Source organism: Colossoma macropomum, unplaced genomic scaffold (genome assembly GCF_904425465.1).
Source record: "Colossoma macropomum unplaced genomic scaffold, Colossoma_macropomum, whole genome shotgun sequence".
Classification (NCBI taxonomy): domain Eukaryota; kingdom Metazoa; phylum Chordata; class Actinopteri; order Characiformes; family Serrasalmidae; genus Colossoma; species Colossoma macropomum.
In genome coordinates, this window is record NW_023494794.1 from 8491914 (window position 1) to 8519606 (window position 27693).

Genomic DNA, 27693 nt, shown 5'->3' on the forward strand with positions numbered 1-27693 from the left:
CTTCTATCTAGTAAAAACTATTGAACACTATACGTATCTGTTCAATAGATTTAAAATTTAGAGTGCCCTTCATAGCTTGCACAGTTTCATTGCTATTTAACGCAAGGGATCCACTTGTGTACGTGTGTATTAGGGATAAAATCTAACATAAATGTGTTATTTGAAACGATAACACCTTACACACAGCACCTTACCTACATCACAAGCAGTGTTCTCCCTAACAGCATTAGTAAATACTACTGACAGCAGTCAAGAATATAGAAGCATTCAGATCAGACAGAGAACAGATCCATGAGGAGACAAATGACAAATGTTATTTCTTTTCCAAGCCAAGTAGTAATGCTTTCCAAATGAACAGAACAACTTTCTGTTGTGAATGCTGTGCCTAATATAGGAGAACTGTGTGTAGTGCTTTGTAAAAAGACAAATGTAAATGGCATTTTTGAAAGCCAAGTTTAGATTGTTGTTAAGTGGTTTTAGTGATTGTGCCAAAAGTTTCAATTTTAGTATATTAACAATCTAACCTGTAAACCCTGCAGTAATCATTATCGGTTTACCCATTTTTGTCCTGATGTCTTGCTTCACTTTCAGCACCTTCATCATCCTCTCTTTAGCTCTCTCTTCCTCAGCTCTCCTCTTCCCTTCCACCTCCTGTAGGATCTTTCTGTCCATTTCAAAATGGCGTCCACTGTTTGCTGCCACCATCTCCTCTATCTTCTCCAGCAGCTCTGTGACCTGAGTGTCATCACTCCTGTTCTTATTGTTGAGAACATGATACCTGTTCCCACATTTCTCAACCAGCCACTGGAGCTCCTTCCCTTCTCTCTCAATGTGCTGCTCTATGGCTGTGTCTCCCAGACAGTCTCCATGAGTGAACAGCACTATAGTGTGACTCCACACTATGTCAGTTAGAAGTTTTAGATGTCCTCTCAATGCTTTCCTCTCTTTCTCTTTAAAAGATGTTCCTACATGTATGATCAGCAGTACAGCATGAGGTCCTGGAGGACACAGAGACGCACTGAGCACAATCTCCTGTTTCAGTAGCTCAGTGCTCTCCTCTACATCAGTGTCATTCAACCATCCTGGAGCTTCAACCACAGTGATGTGTCTCCCTGCTACTTCTCTCTGTCTCTTCACACACTGAGCAGCTCTCTTTAACTCAAACTCCTCTCTGTTCAGGATGGTGTTTCCTGCTGAACTCTTCCCAGCATCTCTGCATCCCAGCAGCACAATCCTCAGCTCTGAGAGGTTGTCTGTGTTGTCTGTTAAAGAAAAACAGAGCCTCTGTAAAATCACTTTAATTTTCTCTTCTATCCTGAAAACTACTAAACTCTATATGTATCTATTCAATAGATTTAAAATTCAGAGTGTCCTTCATAGCTTACAGATTTACAAAGTTTCATTGCTATTTAATGCAAGGGATCTACATGTGTACGTGTGTATTAGGGATCAAATCTACCACACATACATTGTTTGAAATGATTATGAACTGTACAATATATAGATTTAGATGCTGATATTCACAGTGTGTGTTTACCTGCACTTTATAATCCAATAATTTCAGAAAATCAGATTTTCTTAGTAATTCGTTCAACACCTTTACATGCACTTGAATAGATAGTAGGAAAACTCCAGGTCTACATGAGGCAAACAGTAATTGGATTCCTGCTTTGTAACCTGCCAATAAATTCATGGAAAAAGAAGGAAGGGCATAAACATTTTAACATCATGCCTATGCTTTTTTTTTTTAACTTTGAGTGACTTTACTGGCAATTCCTCCTTGACCCCGCCGTACCATCCTCAGCCTATGCCACTGCACTACACAATACAACAGTTCTATACACAAGCCAACCCACTATTACAACAAACCCTGCTTCACATTGCCAAATTATAATGACTGCATTAAACTAGGTTCATCCTCCATAACAGAGGTGCACACAGACCACTTTGTTCTTCTTATGCAATATTTATTATAGATACACAAATTTAAGCAAATATTTGAAATGAAGTAAGACGACAATACTTTAAAAAAAACAGGTGTGTGTAGCATCAGTGGGCCAGGCTTCCATACAGACACTCTATGGTACAACGTGCCGTAACCAGTTCACTAATTAAAGGAAAGCAACAATAAAAACATTCAGAACAGTGACACAAACCAGATCATAATACAGCAGCAGCCACATTCACTTATACACCAGCAGCAAGCAACTCCCACCAAAGCATTAATGGACAACAAATTTCACCATGTTCAAGAAACGTGTGTCATGCTGGATCCAGTTTTGGGATTTACAGCATTATTCTCGAGTTTATTCTACAAGGACTTTTATTGTGAAGAGTGGGTTAGTCCGATTTGTTCTGTGTTGATACCTGTATGACAGGAAGAACTAGTCGGTCGGAGTTCAGATGAAAGTGAATGCAGACCTGAGCTAATGCTAGAGCTAGCTGTTAGCTTAAAGCCTTGCTTTCTGTATGGCATGGCTGGGGCCAACTACAGCCTTTAATAAAGCACAACTTGTGCATACATCGTGTGTCTTCTTCTATAGCAGTAAACCTTACCTTATGTAAGGAATTAAAAATATCCTGTGAGAAGGACTTGAGGAGCTGGGTGTGTGAGATTGCACATTGGCTCATCCATCACATGATCTTATGATCTATTATAAATCAATGTTTATTCAGTGTCATTGCTGTCAGTGTTGGCTACTCTCATCTAAAGCCAATGTGTATTTAACATCACTGTTGACAGTGTTAGGAGCTGCTGACGTTCATTGACAGTTTAACACTGATCCAGCATTGCTGACATTGAAATTTCAACCTTGACCAAAATGACCATTCTGATGGAAAATCAGTAATAGATCAATAACACCCTGCTAGCTGGGTAGTTTTATCATATTTATTTAAATAAGGGGCACTTTGGTTATTACTTTGGTAACACTTTACATTAAGGGTCGCTAATCAATCATTAAATATATAATAATCAACTATTAGTTTCCCATTATTTAGTTATTAGTTAACTCTTCATTAAGCATTAGCTATTACTTAGTAATAGATTAAGCATTTATCAATTAGTAATTAAGTACACTGTTAGTTGATAAGTTAGTTTGTCGTTAGTTTGTGGCTTACTTACTCATTATCTGTGTACTAACTGCTGCTTATTACATTGTTAATTAACTAATAAGTATTTTTCTTCATATAAAGAAGTAACGTGATAACTTACTAGCACTTATGTGTTAATCCCGCTAATTATCTGTTACTTAACTTTCCATCACCTCCATATATTCAGTTGCTTCACTTTTCTCACTTTGGTTCTTGTTCATTAAAGATGCTTATGGTCACATCTGACCGTAAGATGAGCGCACACAAATTCATGGACGGTTTTGTTATTCATCACGTTCATCTTGGCATATCTGTAATCATATCTGGTAGAAGTGCATGTAAATTTGGGCATAAATGCTGGACATGTGGCTAATTAACCAAAACTATTATCAACATAATCTGTAATTGCAAAAATAAGAACAACAATAGAAAATATCAATAATACTAATTTGTGTGCATGACAGTCCAGTACAAAAGTGGATGTACTTACTTTACATGCACATTGATATAAACAAGTGCTGCAACTATTTCATGTTCCATTTAAAGACACATTACACTGTGATTTTGTTTCATACTACTGACTCACAAACACAGCTTCGGTCATACACTGCAATAATACAGCGTTTATTTTAGGGAATTAATTACACTAAACAATCACTCTACTATGTTAACAACACTGAGTATTTTGTTTTATTTCACATTTTATTTTTTTCCAGTTGTTTTCATTTTAATACTAGTAAGTTTGGTCAGCAGGGAAGGAGTGCACTCACTGCTGGACATCAAACTCCACCCACGAGCACGGCCATTAGCTTTCATGCCAAACACTGCCGTTTTATTGGCTGGCTACTGCATGAATTAGGGTGTGCTTCATGTAAATGATATGTAAATGAGGTGCTGGTTGGCTGGTTTCATGCACTGAAGCTGATTGATCATTTATGCTCAAATCTCCACTTGTTTCCACATCGTACAAAATTGTTATGAATCAGACGCAGAGTAGTTCAAACCTTATAAAAGGCAAGAAAAGTTTTTTTTTACGTAACTTTGATGATTAATGGGACAAGATTCGTGATTACTTCCGGTTTAAGCATTAGCAGGGTAAAACTCACTTCCTCTCCATATAGCTACTGCAGACGCGCTGTCAGAGTGTTTAGTAGTGAACTGTAACGCTCAAACACGGAGCTCCAGCAGCTGTATTTTAGTTTTCCGGCACGGTTGTGACAGCGAGAGTAAGAAGTGGACAGAAGCTCTGATTTAACTGTAAACAGAGCTAAAATGCTGTATGTTGTTTTTACTGCAGTTCTGCTGCAGCTGCTCTACATCAAGCCGTCTCTGTGTCTTTGTACAACACGCCAGCGATTTCCGTAATATTCTGTTTTCAAAAGAAAGAAGAGCTTTTATATGTAGCATGAATGTTATAGACTCTGTTTATATTAAGATAGCTATACTGGCTAGAAGCTACTGCTAATCAAACTAGCCCGGCTAACATGAAGCAGCTTTTTCAGATGTTTTTTTCAGCTGGGAGTCGCGTTTTTGACTGAGCAGTGAAAGGTGGATGTTTTCTGAAGTGCTGCTTCAGAAAGTGTGCTACTCATACGAAGCTGGTGCTCAAACTGCTAATGGTAGGCTAGCTAATTAGCGACTGTAGCCTGCTAGCCTACCGTAAGCTAATACAGTTTAAACGAGGTCTGTCAAATAGACTTTACATATAAAAGTTTTTGTTTGTGTTTATGTCAGAAGTCTCTGCATCCTGTAGCTAAACGTGTCACAGAACCTGCTCCACGTTAGCCGGCTGGTGGCAGCAGCTACTGAACGCTAACTAGCTTCCTTATTTTGTGAACACAGCTACAGTTAGAAATGGCTTCTAGCGTTGCTAGCTAGCTACAGCTAAACAACGTCTACCAAATTCATACTACATAGAAGAACTTCAGTTTCTTTTGAAAACAAAAATATTACAGAAATCGCTGGCATGTTGTACAACTACAGAGATACTGCTTGATGTGAGCAGCTGCAGCAGCAGTAAGCAGGGCTGCATCACACACAGCATTTTAGCTGTGTTTACAGTTAAATCAGCGCTTCCATTCACTTCCTTTTGTCATGATAGTGTACGAAAACTAACATATGTCTGTTGTAGCTCAGTATTTGAGCATTATAGTTCACTGCTAATGCTTAATCCGGATGTAATCGCGACTCTTTGTGAAAAGGGCCCATGGCCATTAGATCTTTACATTTTGACCATTAATTACTTCTTAAATTCCACTTATTCAACCATTCATTGCTTCTTAAATTCCTCCTACTTAATCATTAATTACTGCTTTCGTGTTGTCACTTTACTTGGAGGGACACAAAAGCAGTAATTAATGTTTAAGTAAGAGGAATTTAAGAAGTAATTAATGGTCAAAATGTAAAGATCTAATGGCCATGGGCCCTTTTCACAAAGACTCGCGATTACGTCCAGATTAATAGTTAGCAGTGAACTCCATCCATCCATCCATCCATCATCTAAACTGCTTATCCTTCTGGGTCGCGGTGGGGTGCTGGAGCCTATCCCAGCTGTCATTGGGTGGAAGGCAGGATACACCCTGGACAGGTCGCCAATCCATCGCAGGGCAGACAGACAGACATACACATTCACACAGTCACACACACCTAGGGGCAATTTTAGCATGTCCAATCAGCCTGACTGTATGTTTTTGGACTGTGGGAGGAAACCGGAGTACCCGGCGGAAACCCACACAGACACGGGGAGAACATGCAAACTCCACACAGAAATGACCCTGGTCACCCGGCTGGGAATCGAACCCAGGCCCTTCTTGCTGTGAGGCGACAGCGCTACCCACTGTGCCACCGTGCCTAGCAGTGAACTATAATGCTCAAATACTGAGCTACAACAGACATATGTTAGTTTTTGTGCACTATCATGACAAAATGGCCATTAGATCTTTACATTTTGACCATTAATTACTTCTTAAATTCCTCTTACTTAACCATTAATTACTGCTTTTGCGTTGTCACTTTACTTGGAGGGACACAAAAGCAGTAATTAATGGTTAAGTAAGAGGGATATAAGAAGTAATTGATGGTCAAAATGTAAAGATCTAATGGCCAATAATCATCAAAGTTACGTAAAAAAAAGAACACCTTTTTTTGCCTTTTATAAGGTTTGAACTGCTCTGCGTCTGATTCATAACAATTTTGTACGATGTGGAAACAAGTGGAGATTTGAGCATAAATGATAAATCAGCTTCAGTGCATGAAACCAGCTGACCAGCACCTCATTTACATATCATTTACATGAAGCACACCCTAATTCATGCAGATGTTTCAGTAGCCAGCCAATAAAACGGCAGTGTTTGGCATGAAAGCTAATGGCCGTGCTCGTGGGTGGAGTCTGATGTCCAGCAGTGAGTGCACTCCTCCCCTGCTGACCAAACTTAATAGTATCAAAATGAAAACAACGGGAAAAAAATAAAATGTGAAATAAAACAAAATACTCAGTGTTGTTAACATAGTTGAGTGATTGTTTAGTGTAAATAATTCCCTAAAATAAACGCTGTATTATTGCAGTGTATGACCGAAGCTGTGTTTGTGAGTCAGTAGTATGAAACAAAAGCACAGTGTAATGTGTCTTTAAATGGAACATGAAATAGTTGCAGCACTTGTTTATATCAATGTGCATGCAAAGTAAGTACATCCACTTTTGTACTGGACTGTCATGCACACAAATTAGTATTATTGATATTTTCTATTGTTGTTCTTATTTTTGCAATTACAGATTATGTTGATAATAGTTTTGGTTAATTAGCCACATGTCCAGCATTTATGCCCAAATTTACATGCACTCCTACCAGATATGAGTACAGATATGCCAAGATGAACGTGATGAATAACAAAACCGGCCATGAATTTGTGTGCGCTCATCTTACGGTCAGATGTGACCATAAGCATCTTTAATGAACAAGAACCAAAGTGAGAAAAGTGAAGCAACTGAATATATGGAGGTGATGGAAAGTTAAGTAACAGATAATTAGCGGGATTAACACATAAGTGCTAGTAAGTTATCACGTTACTTCTTTATATGAAGAAAAATACTTATTAGTTAATTAACAATGTAAAAAGCAGCAATTAGCACACAGATAATGAGTAAGTAAGCCACAAACTAATGACAAACTAACTTATCAACTAACAGTGTACTTAATTACTAATTGATAAATGCTTAATCAATTACTAAGTAATAGCTAATGCTTAATGAAGAGTTAACTAATAACTAAATAATGGGAAACTAATAGTTGATTATTATATATTTAATGATTGATTAGCGACCCTTAATGTAAAGTGTTACCATTACTTTTGTTCATTTTTAATTACGAATTATTATTAATAATAATTATTATTATTATGTTATTAGAGCAATATATTTTAAAAACATTTTTTCAGTTTTTGACATAATTTAAAAATGCCTGTTATTGTGTGTAAATTTCATGATGACTGGACCAAAGAATTACCCAAAGTGACACAAAAAGTCTGGTTCCATTTACTTACATTAAAAGTACTGTTTTTGTGATCTCTGGATACATAGTACTAAAAGAAAGCTTGGTCAAATAGATACTATATCATATTGAGGTTTTGTTTAGAGAAAATGTTCATAGTAGGCTCTGTTTACCATGGTCTGTCCATGAACTGTGTAATGATGACAGTCCGAAAGTTACCATAATCTATAGATGCTAGGATGTAGCTATAGCCTCCTCCTTCGTTCACTGAACGTAAACTCTCAAAATAGTACAGAGTGTGTATAAAATAATATACTGAATGAAAGAGAAGTGAAGTTGATCCAAGACATTTGAGAGTTTGGACCTACACATAAATAATAAGTTCAAATTCTAGTAGAAGTTAGAGACAAAAACATGTTTTTAACCAGGAAAAGATATTTCAGATGAACTGTTCTGATATTGTATATAGACGAGTTGACAAAATACACAGACAAAATCCACTGTATAAAGATGTAACAATTGTAAACAACAATGCATGCACTAACCCTAAATGTGGAAAGAGCAGATTCAGATACTTTACTATACATTATTTTTGTTACTTCTGGATATGCTGGATCCCTGTACTCTGAATTGTTAATGTTTCTAAACTTTCTGAACATGATCTACTGTAATTTAGAGATAGATTGTGTTACTAATAATTTCAGCAACCTTGCTCTACTACACACCACTATATTTATGGATAAAATGTCTTATTTAAACCTATAGATAAAATATGACTTATTGTACATGTGATTTGGAAAAGTCCTACCTCTTATTTGGAGGTCAGTCATTGCTATTTTCTGATCTGCAGACGATTTCCAGCCAACAGTATTATGGATGCAGTGATTGAGAATGCTTGTTTTGATTCAGGAAGTGTGTGTGCGTGGGAGAGAACTGATGGGTGACTAAAGACGATGACAAAGACAATGACAAATGTATGAGCATTTGCTTTCTTATTTTCCCCTTTTCTTTAAAGAGAGAACCAACATGTCACAAAATTAAAGTCAAAATTTAATCAATGAACACTGGACTGTCTATAAAATAAGCAGTGAGGCTAAACCACTTACAGAAGTTTGCATTACGGTTGGATTTTAAAAAACAAAAATAATAATTTATTTGTTTGAGTTTTTTAGTTTGTTTATCCCACTTTTTAGGTACAAACTGTTGAAACTTGTGCTTGAAACCTAAGTGAGCTTGTCTCGGGTGAAAAACAGGAAGTTCTTGACCAGAATGCAGGGCAACAGGATGTTGCAAAATGGCACATGCAAAATGTTGCAGAACTGCCCCCATTCAGAGATGTGAATTGCAAACTTCAAAGATACATCATAAACCTGTTACAGTGAGAAAAATACAACACTCAGTATTCTAATACAGTGCATCTCAGATATAACTAATTTGCCTTTGATGAAAAGGGCAAAACATACCGGTTTCTAAACCACTCCGCTCAACTGAGGACGTTCAGACATTAGATTTAGTGCAGACTGCATGACGCCCATTATAGATGTTTCCTTCCATATGCAACCCATCCAGATGTTTAATACTATTCTAGTTCACTTATTTATTACAAAAAGCAGATCAGATGTGGTTCACTATGTTGACATTGTCCATAACATGACTATTTGATTTTACATCAGTAAGATAACCTTTGAAGTAGTTATTATCTAACTTCTATAACCAGTCCTGGATCATCAAGTTATCAGCTCCTGGGCACAGATATTTTGTGGGCCCCTTCCTTGCTACTCTTTTTTGGGTAGTTAGTGAATTTGTACGATATCAAAGTAGATTACACAAGGCCTATTCAGCACCACGACGGCAGCATACTAACCACGTTATTGGGCACTACTATAAACACATTTTTGTCCAACTGAGACAAAACAACAGCAATATTATTCTTTAACACATTTATTAGAGCACAGGTTAACATACCCCAACAGCCACAGCAACACTTCCCAATAAAGGATGCTTCCGATTATGACAAGAAATCTGCAGGGATTTGTTAAGGTTCATTCAGAGAAGATTGTGACATTTTCTGCTTCTCATAATTCAAGTAATTACAGACAGATAGTCAATGTTGTTGAGCTCTGGCCAGTCTAACGTTCAGAGAACACCTGCAGCTTCTTTGTTTGACAAGCTATTTTTTTTTCTCAGTAAGGGCTTCTTAACAATAACACATCCTTTCAGATCTATAGCATTGAATTGTCTTCTTACAGTGGAAAGATGGACAGAAACACTTTTTTTCATATCTGACCAAGAGTGGAGCTTGATTTAATCCTCTCAAAGACAGAAGTTCTTGGTGATCTACCAGGTCTTGTACAGTTCCTAGAGTCCCATTATGTCTGTAGCTTTTAATCATTTCTTGGACTCCAGTTTTAGAAACTCCTGTTGTTTCACTGGTTTTGCTTTGACTTTATCCTTAATCATGCAAATGGATTGTTTTATTTCTAATCTCCATGCACCTCTTGTGGGTAACTTCTACTTCTTCTAAACTACTTAGCTAATTCTAGCTAACACAAGTGCACTGTTTCAAACATGCAGATAGACAGAAGCATTACAAGACTTAACTACACTGCTGTGACATTTACAGGTTAAATTTAAAGTAGATGGTTGGAAATAGGTTACAAAAGGTTACATGAGCACACAACCCAAATACCCACACAGCCATATACACACTTAGCAACTTCACAACCTTCTCATGGCTGCAGTTGTCTTCTGGCCTGCAGCAATACAGTAGAGACATTTAAACAACAACATGAGACAGAAATATGTAGACTATGAAAAAAATCACCACATGAAGTTGCATCAAACCAACAAATTAAGTTGAAAAAGCAATTTGTCTACATAGAAATGTGAGAAATTCTCATGTCTGCCTCTGTGACAGTAAAAATATTCATATTATTATGACAAAATATTGAGATAACACTATTACACTTCAGAAATTAATGCAATCTGTGATATATAACAATTTTAAGATGCCTAAACAAGAGTGTTTCTCAGTTAACATCTTCAAATGGGAAAACCCCTCTAAAAGTCCTCTAAGCTTTACTGGATCCAGCCTCCAGTTCATCCACTAAGAAAGGCTGTGTCTTTTGAAGGACTTTATAGAATTCTGCTTTCACTGCTGTTCCTCCTGAGTCAAGAATTCTGAACAAGATCCTCATTTGCTCCTGAGACGTTTTTGCAGTTTGTATGTTGCTGTACATTTCAGCAGTGATCATGTTTTTACATTTTAAACAGTCCACTATCTCCATCACTGAGGGAACTCTCTGAATGAGGTTTTGTCGGTTTTCATCCACAAATTCAGCTCCTGAAATAAAGAATAAAATCAAATTATGATTAAAGCATACCATTTCAATTTAAAGAGTTAGTATAACTGGAAAACATTACCCAAAAGAACGGATATAAGCAATGGCAATACTTTTTAACTTTGCTTAATAAACCATTAACTGACCATTAATAGCTGTGAAAAATGTATTAGTTATCCCAATTTGAAAATATACAAATGTTTCTAAAAGACATTAAATGTAATCATTATTATGTGTATTTTTATGTACAAATGATATACGTTATTTCTGTGTACATTTAAAACAAACTCAGTAATAATTTCAGGAAAAAAATAGAGTTTTATAACAACAATTCATGTACACAAATCATTACAGCAAATTACTGAACTGTACAACTTTCTAATAGTGACACACTTTAAATTTAGTCCAGTACGTACATACGATGATAAAACATCTAGATGTTTAAAAAAAGACTAAAATATCTATTCTTTAGTTAATAGACCTTTTTCTGCAGTAGCCAAAGTTGAAACTGTTCATGATTAGTTCACGCTTCTAAAATAAATGTGTTTGTCATGTGACTTTGCTAAAATGAACTTTGAGTAATGTGCTATTATAGTTTCTGAACTTATTTGTTGATGTTTCATCAGCTGACTTTGGGAGTTCATCACTTATTCAAAAAATTTGTTTCACACTGGAAAATCAGGGCTAAAATTGTGCAGGTTATCACAACTGGTTCAGAAAAGAAGAGGTGGAGCTACACTGAGTGCAGAAACTACAAAACTACACTTTGCCCTGTTTAACACGACAGACACTTGCATACCTCGTATAGATAGCTTTTTTTGTATTTATATGTAGGAGATGAGCCTTGTCTGTGCTGGACTATGTAACATGCTCTGTTAGGTCAACAAGTCATAAGACTGCAGCAATTCAGGGATTTTTTTTTATTACATTATTTAAGAACATCATACCTGCTTCCATTTTAAGCGGGCTTGTCTCTGTACTGTGACCTGAAATCATCAGACAAAACCAAAGCTTTTCAGTATTTCATATGAATACTTAAAATAACGTGACTTAAGAATAATGGACCTCATTCACCAACCATTCGTAAGAAGAAATTTCTTGTTTAACCCACTTACACAGTTTTCACAAAGATTCTGACATTCATCGATGTTTTCTTATTTGGTATTTGTTCTTAGGTACGAACAGAATCTACACACACTCAAGATCACAAAGGTGTGAACAATTTTGACTTTTTCTTAGGACCTTTCTCAAGAACAAATTTAAGAAAAAACTTGACGATTGAAGAGAAAAGTCCAGAAGTATGGACTTCAGAACCTGACGGATCTGAAAAGATTGTGTTCATGTGTTCTCCAGCAGGGGTGTTTCTAGACTACTACTGTTGTACTGGGGCACAGAAAGAATTAAGAGGGGCACACCCATACCTCATATCATACCCATAGTCATATCAGTTGCAGGGGCACAATTGTGCATCTAGTAGAAAGCCTGTTAAACCCTAAGTATATTAAGTGATTTAACACTAAAGTAGGCATCACTCTGCCATAGATAAGAAATTAAGAACAAATGAACACTAAATAATTTTTTATTAATTATATTATTTTTTCTTATGCTCCTTCCTTTTTTTTTTCTCCCTGTTGTATTCACTCTCTTTCTTTCTGTTCTGATGCTCCTTTCCCTTTTCCTCCATGTTCTATTCTGTAACATGGGATGACCCACATGGGGTGGAAGCCCTGCAACGCTGCACAAGACAGGCTTCAGGTGGGAAATGTGGAATGTGGGGTTAATACGAAGAGCCAATTTAAAGGGTCCAATGTATTGGGGCGCCTGTTTTTAAGATTTCACTCGAAGACGCAAGTCTTTGGCCAACAGCATGACTCTTTGTCCAGGGCGGAAGGATGATGCGGGTCGTCTATGGTCTGCTGCCCGCTTTTGAGGTACGGTGGCAGCCTGGAGGGCTCTACGCTCCAGTTGCCAGGCCCAACGGCAGCGGCCCATGAGACATCCCGCTGCTGGGGCTCTGATGTCCTCCTCCTGTTCTGCAAACAGCATACTCCAACTAGCACTCGAACGAGGACATACCTAGGGGCGAGTGCCATAATGTGTTGCATGCATACTTCGCCCACATCAGGTGTTCCGACCAGGAGAAACATTAGAGAAGGTCAGACACCGGAGGGCTACCCAGAACCAGCTCGCAAATTGAGATTCTTTCCTATAAAACATCCCTAGGAAACCCATGGACTTGGACTACTTGCTCTAGGACAAGCTTGGCCGTATCCCTGGCTGATGGAAGCTTTGGTAGAACAACAAACGCGCTCACAGAGAAGCGGTGAACAATTACCAGGATTACAGTGTTACACCTGGTTCCTAACAGCTTCAGGAACATATAATCAATCACAGGGGCCACCTCCCTGACCTAGCTTGTTTCTGAAGTACAGCGCTTTCCACCCCCCACTGGATGGGAGCCATTATGCTAGCCTCTGGGATTATGGCTGCTGGCTGTTTTCTAGAGGGGAAAGCTCCTACTGGCGGAAGAGAGTATCTGGCTTAGCACTCTTGGACCCAGGTCTGTACAACAGCACAATGTTGAATCGAGCAAAGAACAGTGCCCACCTGGCTTGGTGTGAATTTAGCTTTTTAGCATGCTGAATATAGCCCAGATATTTGTGATCTGTCCACACCAGGAAGGGATGTTTGGCTCTCTCCAGCCAGTGCCTCCAATTCTCTAACCAGCAACTCACAATCACTCACATTGTTTTTTCGCTCCAAGGGGAAGAGGTGGTGTGAGAAGAAGGTGCAGGGGTGTAGCTTCTGGTTAGGACCAGACCGCTGGGACAACACCACCCCTACGCCCATCTCAGTGGAGCAGCTGTAGAACCCGCTGGACATGGCCTATGTGTTTGTCTTGGTTCTTGCTGCAGATCTAGAACCTCCCTCAGAACCTCAATAATGTAATGCTGGACGCCGACGGAGCGTTCATCAGCCCAAAGGGCAGTACTAAGTAGCAATAGTGGCCCGATGGGGTGATGACGGCCATCTTCTATTCGTCCCCCTCCTTAACCCTGATTAGGTTATAGGCACAAGGCAGGTCCAGCTTGATAAGAAGAATGCCTGTTGCAGTGCTTGCAAGGGGTAGCAGTCCTTAACTGTGATCTTATTGAGTCCTCAGGAATCAATACAGGAGCAAAAACCCCCGTCTTTCTTCCCTACGAAGAAGAAACCTGCTCCCACTGGGGAGGTCAATGGCTGGATGATACCTTGTGCCAAGGATGCCTGGATGTAATCCTCCATGGCCTTACATTCTGGGGCAGACAGGTAAAACAGTTGGCCCTGAGGTGGACTGGTGCCAGGTAACAGGCTTTTGGCAAGATCGTAGGGCCGATGGAAGGGCAGGAGCTGGACCTTTTTCTTGCTACAGACCTCCTGAAGGTCCCGATATTCTGAGGGTACTCAAGATAGGTCAGGGGAGTCTGGATCTGTGAGTTTGGAATTTACACCTCAGAGCACTGGGACCAATAAACAGGAGGTCTGGCACAAGGAACACAAGAAAGGATGGACCAGTTCTGCGAGTCCAGATGGGGATTATGGCACTGGAGCCAAGGAAGGCCCAGCACTAACTGCACATCGGTGGTGCTGATCAGCTATAAAGAGACTTGAGAAAGATCACCCATCAATGACCAAGACGGGTAGGGGCTGGTCTAGAGTGATCAAAGGCAACCTCAGAGCCCTGGCTCTCTCTGCATCAATGAAATTCTCTACTGCCTAAGTCAACAAAGGCCATGGGGTGCGCCTCACTGTCTTGCCCCCATGAGATGACAGCATTGAGGAACACCCTAGTGGCCCTGGAGGGAATGGGGAAGTTTGTAATGGGCGCGGTCATTTCCTGACAACTTGAGGCATGCAGGATGCAGATGTCCTGTCTAACCAGAATAGAGGCACCAGCCAACTGCATTAGTTTGGGCATCCCTTCTGTGGGCAACTGTGGCACGGAGCCCACCTCAGAGGTAAGAGGAAGTTTACAGATGGACTGGGCTCTGCTCACTTTACGACTCCTCTGTCGTTGCTGTAATCTGTTGTCCAGTTTAAACATTAGCTCAATTAGATTCTCAAGAGTGGAGGGAGGGTCACGAGGGGCCAGCTCATCATTGAGACAGTCGTTAGTGCAGCAGAATCCCAGTCACTTTCTGCTGCTAAAGTGCAGAATTTGATGGCATAATCAGCTAATGACCTCTTTCCCTGACGTATGTGCAGGAGGCAGTCTCATCCGCAGACAGGATGGTGGAATGCCTGGCATAGAGCAGTCTTGAACAGGTCTGCAGAAGAACACACTTAACTTTGGTTGTCCCATACAGGAGTAACCCAAGCAAAGACTCAACCTGAAAAAAGTGAAATTATGTACACCACTTTAGCCCTTTCCGAGGGGAACCTGGAAGGCTGCCTTTCAAATGCAAGTGAGCACTGAAAAATGAAACCTCTTCATCCTACAGGATACCCTATGTAACATTCGGGGGGTGGCAACTGCTCTGCCTGTGGAGCAGATGCCCCTGCAGACTAAACAGCAGGAGCTGGAGTGGACTCAGGAGCTCCTTCAGGAGGAAATAACCCACTGTATGGTTGCAGTAAGGCCCTGCAGATGGGTTACTAATGCTGCAGGGCCTTTGCATGCCTTCCAATGGTGGCCCCTTGATTAACCAGGGCAACACTCACCTGATCTATATCAGGTTGTTTGGCTGGGTCCATCGTTTGGCTGTGTCTTTCTGTAATGTGGGATGGCTCACCAGGCCATCTGAGTTATATCCCATGAGTGCAGCAGCCCTGGAGCCAGCCCCCTCTTCCTATCTGTTCTGATGCTCCTTTCTCCCTTTTCTCCCTGTTGTATACTCTGTCTTCCTCCTTTCTGTTTTGATGCTCCATTCCCTTTTCCTCTGTGTTGTATTCTCTCTTTCCTTCTCCCTGTGTATTGTCTTAATTGTTTACATTTCATTTTAATATTATTGTTGTGTGAAATAATTTTGTGGCATAGAACTACAAGTGAAACTGTGAATTTGTTTTTGCATGATAATGCAAAAAATTGTAGCTACATAACACAGGGTTGCAAAATGAGTAGTTTCCTGTTATATTGGCTATATCATGATGCTTGTTTTGCAAGTTTGTGTTATCAATGCCCCTTTTACTAGCTAGCATACATAAAACCTTTGCTAACATAATTGATGCATTTGCTAATTTAATTAATGCCTTTATTTTAATGGTTTAATACACATTTTAGCAGGTTATACGGTTATAAGTGTCTAACCAAAACATATGGCTGTGAGCTAACATTACCTTGTCTGTCGTGTGACTGACTTTTAAATTTTGAAGTGTGCTCATTACTCCATGTAAAAACCTGAAAGAAACTAGCTCTGACTAAAAGCGTCAACCCCTCAAGTTTTAGAAAGATGTTGGGACATTATGGGAAATGTTGTGCCTGTAGTGAATTCGCGTGGCATGTCCTGTAGTCTTGCTCAGCAATTCAGGATATAACTGAAAGCTTTATGGCTTTCTTATTGACTTTTTATCAATCTGATTTAAGTGGAGCACAGCAACAATTTATTAATAACAAGCAAATTAGGTCTAATAACACCCCTGTTCTCCAGTCTCATTATACATTATGAAAGAAGACTCAGAGCTGTGATCTTTGCAAAGCGAAGTATTTAAAGTATTAAATGAGGAGATGCCAAAAATTGTGACAGACAGATTTGAGAAAAATATTTATTTACTAATAACATTTAGATGTTTCTTTCAAACATTATGCTTAAACAAAGTTTAGATTGTTGTTAATATTTGGAATGACATCAGAAGGATTAGAAACAAAGAGTTTTTGACAGCCCTTTTTGCTCATGTTTACCAGAAGTGCCAATATTTGTGGATGGCACTGTAAATAGAGCTGCTAGGTGGAGTGGTGGATCCAAATGATCAAGATTTTTTTTAACAACTTGAGATAATTAGCAAGCTACGGTGCATGGGGACACTTATTGCTCATTTTTAGAAAAGGATGGGTGATTCCACAGCAAAATTGTTGCTAAAAACATTTTGTCAACAATGCAAATGTTTTGAAGCCTTCAAAATAGGAGGAGACTATAGCTTTAGAAAGTACATAAAAGATCTTCTAAAAATATATATCTAAATTAAATAAAAAGATATTTTAATAAAAGAAGATAAATTACTTCTCACCTGGTTTTTCAATTGTAAGAAAGATTCGTCGTGGTTCCCACACCTCTGCGCCATCTTCATCCAAAATACTTACTGTAATATCCTCAGCTTGAAGAAAAACCACAAATGTTGGGTGATAGTTTGGGCCATAGTCACGCACAAATCTGGCAACCTAGGAAGACAAAATGGCAGCATGAAAAACATCTTTAAACATGTAAACATTAAGGAGTTTTCTAAAAAACCTTTATGACGTGGCTGTGTAGGCCGGACTTTACCTTTGGCTCAGACACATGGTGATCACAGGATGGTTTGTATTTCCTTCCTGCGATAAGTTGGCATGTGGAGCTGGTCTCAAAGTATGTGGCACCTTTATGCTTTTTTTCTACCTTTAATCGTAAAAAAAAGATGCAAAGGTTTGTACAAAAGTGTGATTTTATGAGCCAGTTATAAATCTCATTTGCACAGGGTGGGTAGGGGCGTACTTTTGCACTTAATACTGACTGGTACTAAAATATTACACTGGCACCAGCAATAGGAATCATGTGTCTGCTGGTGCTGAATCAAGAGTGACAGAGCACTAAGGCATGGTGATGCTGGCTTAGCGCCATAGACATCGTCTGCTGACCTCAACTTGTTGTAAGGCATGCAAGTCAAACAACAAACCACCAATGCTAGCAGATTTTAATTTAATAGCACAGAATCTAGCAGAAATACTAGTGTTTGATGATTATAAGTTGGATGAATTGACTGGTGCAAAGGTGGATGTTAATTGGACTCATCATCCACACAATTTTTATTCTTCTTGGTGGACAGTATGTGAGAATTGTTGAAGTAACACTGAGAACAGAGAAATATCTTTCACTGTTCTTGTGCCTAGCTAATGCTAGTTTGCTAATGCTAGCTGCCTACTAAATAGCATTGTTAACAATGTGTCTTTGGCAATGTGCTCACGATAAGACACTGGCGTTTTTAGGAGCCAAGTATAATAAACATTCACAAATGTGAGCAGAACGTACATTTTAGAGCTTTTTGGAAACATTTTTAATACATATTACATATTTTGCACATACATTTACAGGAGTTTCCCTCTCACAGTGCAAAATACTGTTAGCATTATTATAATGTTCCACCTACTCCCGTTGTTGTTGCTCAGAGTCACCTGTCCAAATAAACAGAAGCCTGTTTCTGCCAGGTGAAAAAAAGTCTGGCAGCACTATTTGCACAAGCTAAATTTGGCTTATGTTTAACCTTTCAAAATTTTTAAATATTATTACAAAATGTATCCTCTTGAAATTTTTACTTAGTATGTTGACATAATTACTTATTTTCTCAATATAGTAACTGTTCTCAAAATAATAGCTTATTAGCTCAAAAGACATAGAAGTCAAGATATGTGCAGGTGCGTGAAAGTTCTTAGTAGACCTGCTACACTGGCAACCCCCACCAGCGCAGTCATTAATTAGAGCTGCTTTCAATAAATCTACCTCTAGGATTTCGAAAGAAGGCTCCAGGGTAATGAAGACAATATGAGAAGGCAAAAACGCTGTTTACCTCTTCAACTGGCACATTTCCTGGCAGTAAGTGAATGTGTAGTTTTTTCCTGATTTCCTTGCACATCATTTCTTTATAGAAGAGCAGGACTTGTGCACTTATGGGACCGGGATGTAATATTTTTTTAAGAAGGCCAAAGAGGGAAAGGCCTTGGATGGAGATAATCACATGAGTGTTTGTCACTTTCAGCGGCGGTATGACCTCTACATTTTCTCCAGTGAAATGTGCCACCTCCAGTTCAGCCTGGTTTCCTTCTGTATAACAAAAAAACAAACAAACAAAAAAACATTGTAGTGTATTGAAGACAATGAAGAATTAGACTGCTTTGATGTGGTGAGCAAACAGTCTGTGTACTTCTTTGGAACAGTTTTTGAACTGTTTTTTGGCTGCTGTGAGGATAGACAATAGTTCTACAGAGTCATCAAGTAAAAGATAAACTCATGGATCTTCATACACAGGCTTTCCCAAAATCATGAGGGAGTATTCAACTTAAGACGAAAATAAATCCACTATGGGAAAAGCCTAAAATGTATGCATGTACCAAATATTGTTTGTTAGATAAATGACATGATGACAATGATCTATAATATGGAGTACATGCCTCTCAGAGACAAATCTTTTATTATGACATCCAGTAACTGATTGTAATTGGCCCATCTTTGTGAAACTTCTCACAGTAAGACTGCTGATCTAGGATTTGTTCCTGTGAGTAAAGTCATAGTAAATAAGATCTTATCATCTCATCTCACCTGATCTTTAATCAGGACTCCTATTCTGAGAAGCTTCATGAATATGGGCCCAACACAGTCGGTAGATATCAGGCTGTAGCTGAAGCTTTGTTAGTTTTCATGGAGATTAATGTCACTTTCAGCTCTCTGATTGACAAGGGAGTATTCCAAAAATCATGTTCATCATTTCTTGCTTTTTCTACTAAAAATTTATGTATATATATATATATATATATATATATATATATATATATATATATATATATCATTCATAACATTTGATATGTAGTCTTTGTTCTATTTTCAATGAAATATAGGGTTGAAATGATTTGCACATCGTTGCATTTTTTTTTTCTTTACATTTTGCACAGCAACCCAACTTTTTTGGAAATGGGGTTGTATGTTACTCTGCTGTTTCTACAGTATATTTCTGTTGGATAGACAAAAAGTTAGTTGGTTTAAAGATGCAGTATATGATTCTGGAGAACGACTGTTGATATTTGAACTCAAAAGCAAAACAAATGCATCCCACCTTTCATTGCTCCTTCAGAAACTGAGGCCCCAAATTCATGGACATGTATTACCAAGATGAACAACACTAGGCTAGCAAACTTGTTTTTTTAGGTGTTTGTGCCCATAAAACCCTTCGCAAATTGTAAGGACAAATACCACGATATAAAGTTAGAGTCAACAATGACACAGCGAGTAATGTTACTAACATTAGCTAGGTTGTGGGTTGGCAAATTTTTGCAAAAATTGCTCCTGTGAAGCAAAACAGTTACTGTCACAAACAAAACAATACTGATATACTGGCTGTGTGAAACAGCAAAAAATCTGTTCTTCTTTACACTGTGTGGAGTTCAGCACGTAGCCCCTGCCCTTCCCCCTATCCTGAGCACAGTCACAAATGCCCCCCGTAGCTGATGGGCAGTGTTATGTTTCTTGTCCTGAGACACTTCGTATATTTTCCGTTTACAGATCCAGGGCTGTGTACGAACACCAGACTTTTTCCAGTACACAGAACAGAGAGCTAGCAGACCGTGAGGAGATATGAACTGAATTTGACAGAAGTGTTTTGGATTGAAATCTTATACTGCACCTTTAATAATTATATTTAGTGTAATAACTAATTATGTTTAAATGTCTGCAAAAATCAGCATTACTAAACACTAAACTCACCATATTGTATCTCACAGTGTGGGAGATGTAGATGACTGATCAAACCATCAATGCAGTCAATGTTGTACAGAGGTCCTGCAGGCTCCATCTGACCTAAACCATCCAACAGACGGGTATCCCAGAAGTCTATTCTGTAGAACACCTCCCCTTCACCTTCCATCTCAAACACAAGGTTGGTCAGTCTGCACTGAAACTGGCCGGTATGAGGACACTGAAATCTTCAGAGGAAATATCAGACAAATCATGTAAAAAAATCTCTCAACCTGACTGTACTGTTCTTATTCCACAAAACAAACACTGTACCTGTACAAGTTAATATTCTTAACTTCTGAATTGTTGTCGACCATTTCAGGAATGAATCTTTCAGTAACCGTAGACAACTGTGGAAGTGCAGAATAAATATTTTTAGATATGCAGAGTAGTTTAAGTTTCACAACCTCTCAGTACATTCTGATCACGTGTTACATGCAAGATCTCACAAATGTGTGCATGTGTATGTGAGGTAAAAGGTCCAAAACTATTGTAAATATCGCCTTTTGTTGAACAGCTTGTTAGCTGACTGCTAACAGGCTAAGGGGAGGTAGCTTTCCAGATTAAATATCGTAGCATTTACCACAACAGAAGAAGACACGGCCATGCTGCACACAAACAGAGCTTTCACAACAGTTTGCTCTCTAAACCAAACTTACATCTCCTTTCTCAGTGACTGGAATGACTGGAATATGCCATGTTTCATTTGGACCAAATGGGTTGCAGACTTTTGAATTCAGAACAGGCATCCTTGACCCTTAACTTGGCAAAATGCAAGTTCGCTCAATCTTCTTTAATCTTGGTAAGAGAGTTGGTCAAGGACAGGCACATCCCAAATCTCAGCCAGTCTAAATTTTCCTGTCCTTTCTACCCAGTGCGAATTATGGCACTTTTTAGTCATAGCTGGTTAATATTAGAGCTTCTGTAAAAACTTTTCTACTGTAGTTACACAACTCACTTCATTTCTTAGTCCGTCAAAGTAATTTGACTGGCGTTCAGACGGTCAGCGTGCTTTTGATAATGTTAAGGCTCTTCTTTGCATTATTCCTGTTCTAGTAGAATGTGATTTCTCTAAACCCTTTAAACTAGGGGTGGACGCAAGTGTGGTGGGAGCTGGTGCTGTTCTACTTCGGGAAGATGATCCTAGCATAGATCACTCAGCTTAGCTATTTTACGATTTAGAAGGAAACGTTGGCCTTGTTGTCTTTACAACATTTTTAACTTACAATATTGTGATATTATAAGCTGTGATAAAAATGTATTAATATAATAATTACCAAACCTTGCCTAGTTGCAACTGACCCCTTTGGACTATGGAATTGGTACCAATGCACTCACATGTTCATTATAAGGGTGTGGTGCAGATGCTGAGCTACAGTCTTCTACCAGCAAACCAGAAGAATTCACACTGTCTCTAGAAAGGGTCTTCTCTGTATAAAAGGAAACATAAACAAGAATAAATAGATTTTAGTATATGACATACTAATGTAAGAGTAGAATAAGGTTAGATGTAAATGATTGTGTTGTGATTTGCAGTAAAATGTGTAAGCACGTTATCTCAGATTGAAAGGAGAATCTATGGAAGCTTTCTCTCAGTTAGCTCAGCTAAACCTAACTGCTGATTAAGTCTTTTCTGATGCGGAATGAAACCTGCTCTTCTCCACTGCAGCACTACTCGATCCAAGGTAAATGATGTAACACAGCTAGCTAATGCACATCGTTTAAAATCAGCTAGATTTTAATGATTTAATGATCTGATTATAGTAGGCAGACTTGGCTCAGATTACTTTGAAATGTCCTCAGTTACCAAATTAGCTACCAAAGCTACCAAATACACAATCAGTTGAATCAACACAATCAGCAATTTAAGCTATTTAAACAATGCTTATAGAATACATTTGAATTACATAGGAATATTATTCAGAATGCAGTACAGAAGAATATTCTACTAATATAATACGGCATGATAAAAACCTGTGACTGCAGTTGGTGACCACAGTTTAAAAGGGAAAAAAAGTACTTGATGGGTACTCCTATGACCTAGGATCATAAAAAGGTCCTAAGGCCTTGTGATGCAAAGTAGCTTTGCACCACCATATTTTACAATGGCCATTCTGTCCTGAACAACGTTTTTACACTAAACCCACTCCTGAAATCTGTTGTGAAACTGCTCTAATCAAAGGTACTTTAATACAGTTTGTGACTTTGCTAAAAATCTGTACCATTTCTGACCAATGGTGAAAGGGACAACTATAGATTACAGAGACTGAAAGAGAATTTTAAGAATTCTGTCTTGTGATGACTCACCTGAGCAGTAATCTGCTTCACTTTCAGACACTTTTCCCACTGTTGAGCCTCCTGTGTTTGTTGATCTAAAATGATATTCAAATTAAATTTTATTGGTACTAGTATACCAGTTTTCACAACAGACATTGTCAAACAGCAGTTTTACAGAAATCTGGGCCCAAACCAATCAGGCAACAGTAGGGGGAAATTTTGTTTTGAGCTTATGGAAAGAACCCAGAAAGAAGCCAACAGTCAAAAGGGAAGTCATCCTCCTCCAGTTACTGTAATTATGATAAACAGTTTATAGTGCTGCTTCAACATTTGTGAACCATTTAAAATTATGTTTCTACATAAATTTGACCTAAAATGTGATCAGATCTTCATTCAAATCATAAAAATAGATAAAGAAAAAACAATAGAACAAATAACACAATTATAGAATTTTTCATTCATTTAACATTTAGTGTTGATTCATTTATTTAAGCAGCAAAGACTTCAACCAAATGTTTCCTGTAACTGTTGATCAGCCCAAGATTCCTCCTTTACAGAACTGATTTGAATGTTGGTGGGCTTTCTTGCATGAATGCCACATCTTACATCCTGCCAAAAGATTTAAAATAGAGCTTTTTCCATGCTATAATTCCATACATACTATTCTTGCTCAGTTTTTGCCTGATTGTGGACTCTTCCTACCTATTGCACAGTGGCACTGGCAGTTGGCAGAAAGTTAGTTCACTTTGTTCAATTAATCAATAAAAAACTGCAATTGCTGATTTTATTTGTTTTATTGGGTTCATGTTATCTGTTGTTATGACTTGAACAAAGGTCTGGTCTTATTTTAAGTCAAACCTATGCAGAAACTCACTTAATGCTACAGGATTTACAAACGTTCAAGCAGCACTGTACATTAAAAGTGTATGTAACACAGAATAACACCTTACAGAAAGATGTTTGGAGTTCATGCAGCTTCATGGCAGTCATGAAAGAAGTTCAAGTGCATATATTATTGTACATATTTGGGTCCCTTTCTTTACACCACCACACGTGCAGTCTAACAGTATAAAGCTGGCATGTTATTAATTTGGTTGGATGCAAGCCTTTTTTCCCCACCAACACATTCAGGAAAGAATCAACAAATCTATCTGTGAACTGATCTGCAAACTGCATATTTTGTTACAAATAGAAAAGAATTAGTTGAATAAAAAAAAATGTTGAATAATAATCAGGGGTGTGAATCCCACGCGCCTCGCGATTTGATTTGATTACGATTCAGAGGCTACAATGCGATTATAAAACGATTATCTTTTTTTTTTCTATACATGATTTTTTTCTCACTGTGTGAGGACTTGGTAATGTTAAAGCAAAGTGTTTGTAATGATCCATAATGAATTTACTTCCAATATATTTTATTAATAAATCAAATGGAAGTGATGTGGCAAGTGAACTGGAAGGCTCTCATTCACTGCTTTTGTTGGGAGCTGCTACTCATCTGCAATATCGCTGTTCTGTTTAAATAAGATAATGGTAATGGATGTCCACGCAGCAGATTACAGCTACTCTACCAGTTTTCTTTAGTGATTTCATAACTTTGGATGTGGTCTCGTAGTAGAGAGGGGGGTGGGGGTTGCTGTGTCAGTAAAATATCTTCGAGACGGGACGCTGAATCTCGGCTCCAAAGTATGCAACATAGCGCGAAAGCCCTGGTTCTCAACAACTGAGTACAGAGGCAAATTCTTGACAATAAAAGTTGCCATAGAATTTGTAATTCCCCTTCGAGTTGGGTGGAAGCTTTGACATTGCTTGCTCGATAGTGCTCTGGTTGGCAGCAAGTACAACCAGATGGAAAACGGGTGGAAACATGTAATATGCTTTCTCATGTTTGTCATTTCCAAAATATTTTAGTTTAGTGTGACACAACTTCCATATAGTGTGGCTCTTGTCCAGGTCCTTTTTCCCCTTCAACTTCATAGAAGCCAATTGCTTCCATACGCTAGCTCAGGGGTTGGCAACATACGCCTCTTCTACTGTCCTGATAAAAATAAAATAATCCTCCTTTGCAGTAAAATAAAGCTCTGCTGATCGTTCTAACGCTGTTTTAACAATAAATGGTCTTAAACGCTGCTAATTCACCACCCTATAACCCTGCAGGCTGGCGTGCAGACTGCAAGTCACATAGAAACGCACAGTCTCGCCTCGCTAATAGTGAACGAAGAAGCAAAGAGAGAGATTTAAGATGAACATTCAGAGACGAATGGACTTATTCGCATTTATAGGCAGCGCAGTTGGTTTCCTGGTATGTTAAATCTGCAACAAGAGACTGTCACACACTAAAAAGTCGCAAAGCTTCTCTTTCGAATTCTCCCGTTCCTTCTTAAATGTGCCGCATTTACATTCTGGCGCCTCAGACAGAATTTAAGGCGGAACGGGAAAATTCTAACAAGAAGCTGGCGAATGAGAAGCAACTTCAGCCTCGTAAAACAGTCGAATGTTGATAGCTAAAGCTTAAAGCAGAGCGAAGTAAATCCGTGTTTTCATTTATAATTTTTATCCTATGCTAGGACATCAGCACATACTGAGACATACTGGACAGTAAATGTTGCAGCTCTGAAGGTGGTTTGATTTTTGTTGAAAGGACAAAATGGCTCTTCTTATCATTTGTGTTGTGACTCCTGATCTAACCTGGCTTTTAATGCAGAGGGTGCAGGTCGGATTTCTCGCTCATCCATTTGTGTTTTTGTTATGTGCCGCCACAGACTGTCCGGGCGCTGCACTTACCCACTTCCAGGTTCCGCCTTTTGCGTTCCGTCAACATTACGTTATAAAATAAATATTTAGAAAATCAATTTTCAACATTTGTGAATCAATTCAGAATTGCCCACGTCTGCATCGCGATGCATCTAAGACTCGATTTTTCCCCGCACCCCTAATATTAATAATATTAATAAAGGTTTAGATGATGTGTGTATGAATGTATGTAAATGCGAACGCTGAATAAAATGCACTGTACCCAAAGTTTTGGATGGCTGTTTTGAAAAGTGGCACTATTAGTGCTTTGTGTCTGTGTTTTTAAGTATAGTATTAAGATATTTTTGCCATATTTCCCACTCTTAATTCATATATTCAAATAACTATGATCATCCCTATGAAGCAACTGATCAGATAAACTAGACTACATTAACAAAACTTCATCTTCAGTTTTGGGAATGTTTGGGAATGTTTACGTTATGTCTACAGACAACTGTTCATTTACAGCATGGGGGAAAAGTATCAATATAAGTGCCTTTGCATTGCTATGTTGGTAGTCCCCCTCCCTGCTGTAAAATGATGTTGTGGATACAAAGTAAACATTTCCAAAACTAGAGGGTGAGTACTTATGTTGTAGCTTTTGCATTGCTATGTATAGAGTGATGTTATTATCTACTGGAATATCAATTATGTTTAACTAAAACAGTCAGGCCTTTTATTAATGATTGAATTCTATTTATTAATTTGGAATAAATTTAAATAAATAAATAGCCAAGAAAGAAATACTGAATGCTTTAAACTACATGATTTGTAGTTAAATTACATCATTATGGCAATAGATAAATTGTAAAGGAGCTTTAGTCTTTAGGATAACTCCACCTAAAATATAAATTGAACATTATGTTTTCACATTGCTGGCACCCATACAAGAGGCAGGGCTCCCCATCTCAGAAAATGGCATAGAAAACTGACAACATAAGCCAAACGCACAGGAAATATTGATAACATCCTACCTTATCTGGCCAGTTTGATAGGCTATCTCTGTTGGGGCTAAACAGAGTTTTTACTCAGCTTGTCACAGACTTAGCAAACAAATAGTCCAGTGATGCTTTTCCAAGAGAAAAACACCATTGGACAACTTGTTAAATCTATGTTATTCTGTAGTCCCTTTTTTAAATATGTAAAAGCCCACATAAATCACAATAGATTTGGAAATACAACTTTCCCAGCCTGCAGAGGTTCCATGAGAACAGGTGGTCTGAGAATTATTACTAATATTATTTTGTATGCTAAGAAAAATTACAAGGTAGTAGTTACTAATGAATCCCAACTTTCGTGAGAACATTTTTTGTACAAAAGCCCTGTCAGTACACACTGTAAGTGAATAAGATCCAGTGTCTACCATAGAAAAGTACAGACAAATGTCTTACTGGTGTGTGAACCTCTCCTTGTAACCTTCAAAGCCCTTCCTGGTCTTGCTCCTACATTCTGTAGTGAACTCCTTCATCCGTACTGTCCCTCTCGTTCCTTCATATCTTCTGGCACTGGACTTCTTGCTGTCCCATGCAGTGGGTGACACGTCTTTCAGTGCTACTGCTCCCTAACTTTGGAACTCTCTACCTAAATCTCTCTGTGACTGCTCTACCCTTTTCTTTTAAAGTTCAACTTAAAACCTCTCTTTACTGCTCACTACTCTTCTATTTCAAAGTGTTAGGTCTTCTTTCCCCCCCTTTGTAAAGCGTCCTTGGGTTTGTGAAAGGCGCTATACAAACTGAACTTTTTATTTTATTATTATTATTACTGACTATTGCATTGATTCCATGTATGTAATCCTTCCTTTTATGAAGATTATACGATTAATTCATTTAACTATAATATTCATATAACACTCACCTTTTTGTCCACCTGAAGAGAGGTAGCAATGAAGATATCTTTCTAGGCATTCTGTATTTTGGACGTTGCATATGTTTAGGATCATGCATCAGAGATTCATAGCTGCTGGCACGAGATGATCCATAAACAGAACTACTGTCAGATCCTGATATTGAAAAGTAACCAGAACTTGCCAGA

At 38.4% G+C, this 27693-nt stretch overlaps 2 protein-coding genes across 2 annotated transcripts in view; both read right to left on the bottom strand.

Annotated features, from left to right (window-relative positions):
- LOC118815048 (GTPase IMAP family member 8-like) overlaps positions 1 to 8472 on the bottom strand; it is a 9656-nt gene extending 1184 nt beyond the window's left edge. Inside the window, exons 1-2 of the mRNA XM_036580980.1 lie at positions 8389 to 8472; positions 525 to 1262 (exon numbers count right to left, since the gene is read on the bottom strand). Of these exons, the coding sequence (XP_036436873.1) occupies positions 525 to 1262; positions 8389 to 8410 (760 nt within the window). The 5' untranslated portion in view covers positions 8411 to 8472. The remainder of the gene's footprint in view (positions 1 to 524; positions 1263 to 8388) is intronic.
- Positions 8473 to 14080: 5608 nt separating this feature from the next.
- On the bottom strand, positions 14081 to 27130 carry LOC118815050. Its single transcript, XM_036580984.1, has 7 exons — positions 27054 to 27130; positions 20563 to 20780; positions 18656 to 18909; positions 17380 to 17490; positions 17199 to 17276; positions 14675 to 14894; positions 14081 to 14355 (listed from the first exon to the last, which is right to left on the bottom strand). Exons 1-7 carry the CDS (start codon positions 27128 to 27130, stop codon positions 14081 to 14083), a joined length of 1233 nt encoding a protein of 410 aa, XP_036436877.1.
- Positions 27131 to 27693: the final 563 nt, after the last annotated feature.

Bases quoted from the DNA above. Each gene is read 5' to 3' on its own strand.
- LOC118815050 (XM_036580984.1), bottom strand. From the start codon at position 27,130: ATGAAGGAGTTCACTACAGAATGTAGGAGCAAGACCAGGAAGGGCTTT. The intron at 20,781-27,053 runs GTAAGACATTTG...TTTCCTCTGAAG, and splicing joins AAGGAGAGGTTCACACACCA to ATTTCAGTGTCCTCATACCG. The intron at 14,895-17,198 runs GTAAGTATTTTG...TCCGTGCCACAG, and splicing joins TTCAAGCTGAGGATATTACA to TTGCCCACAGAAGGGATGCC.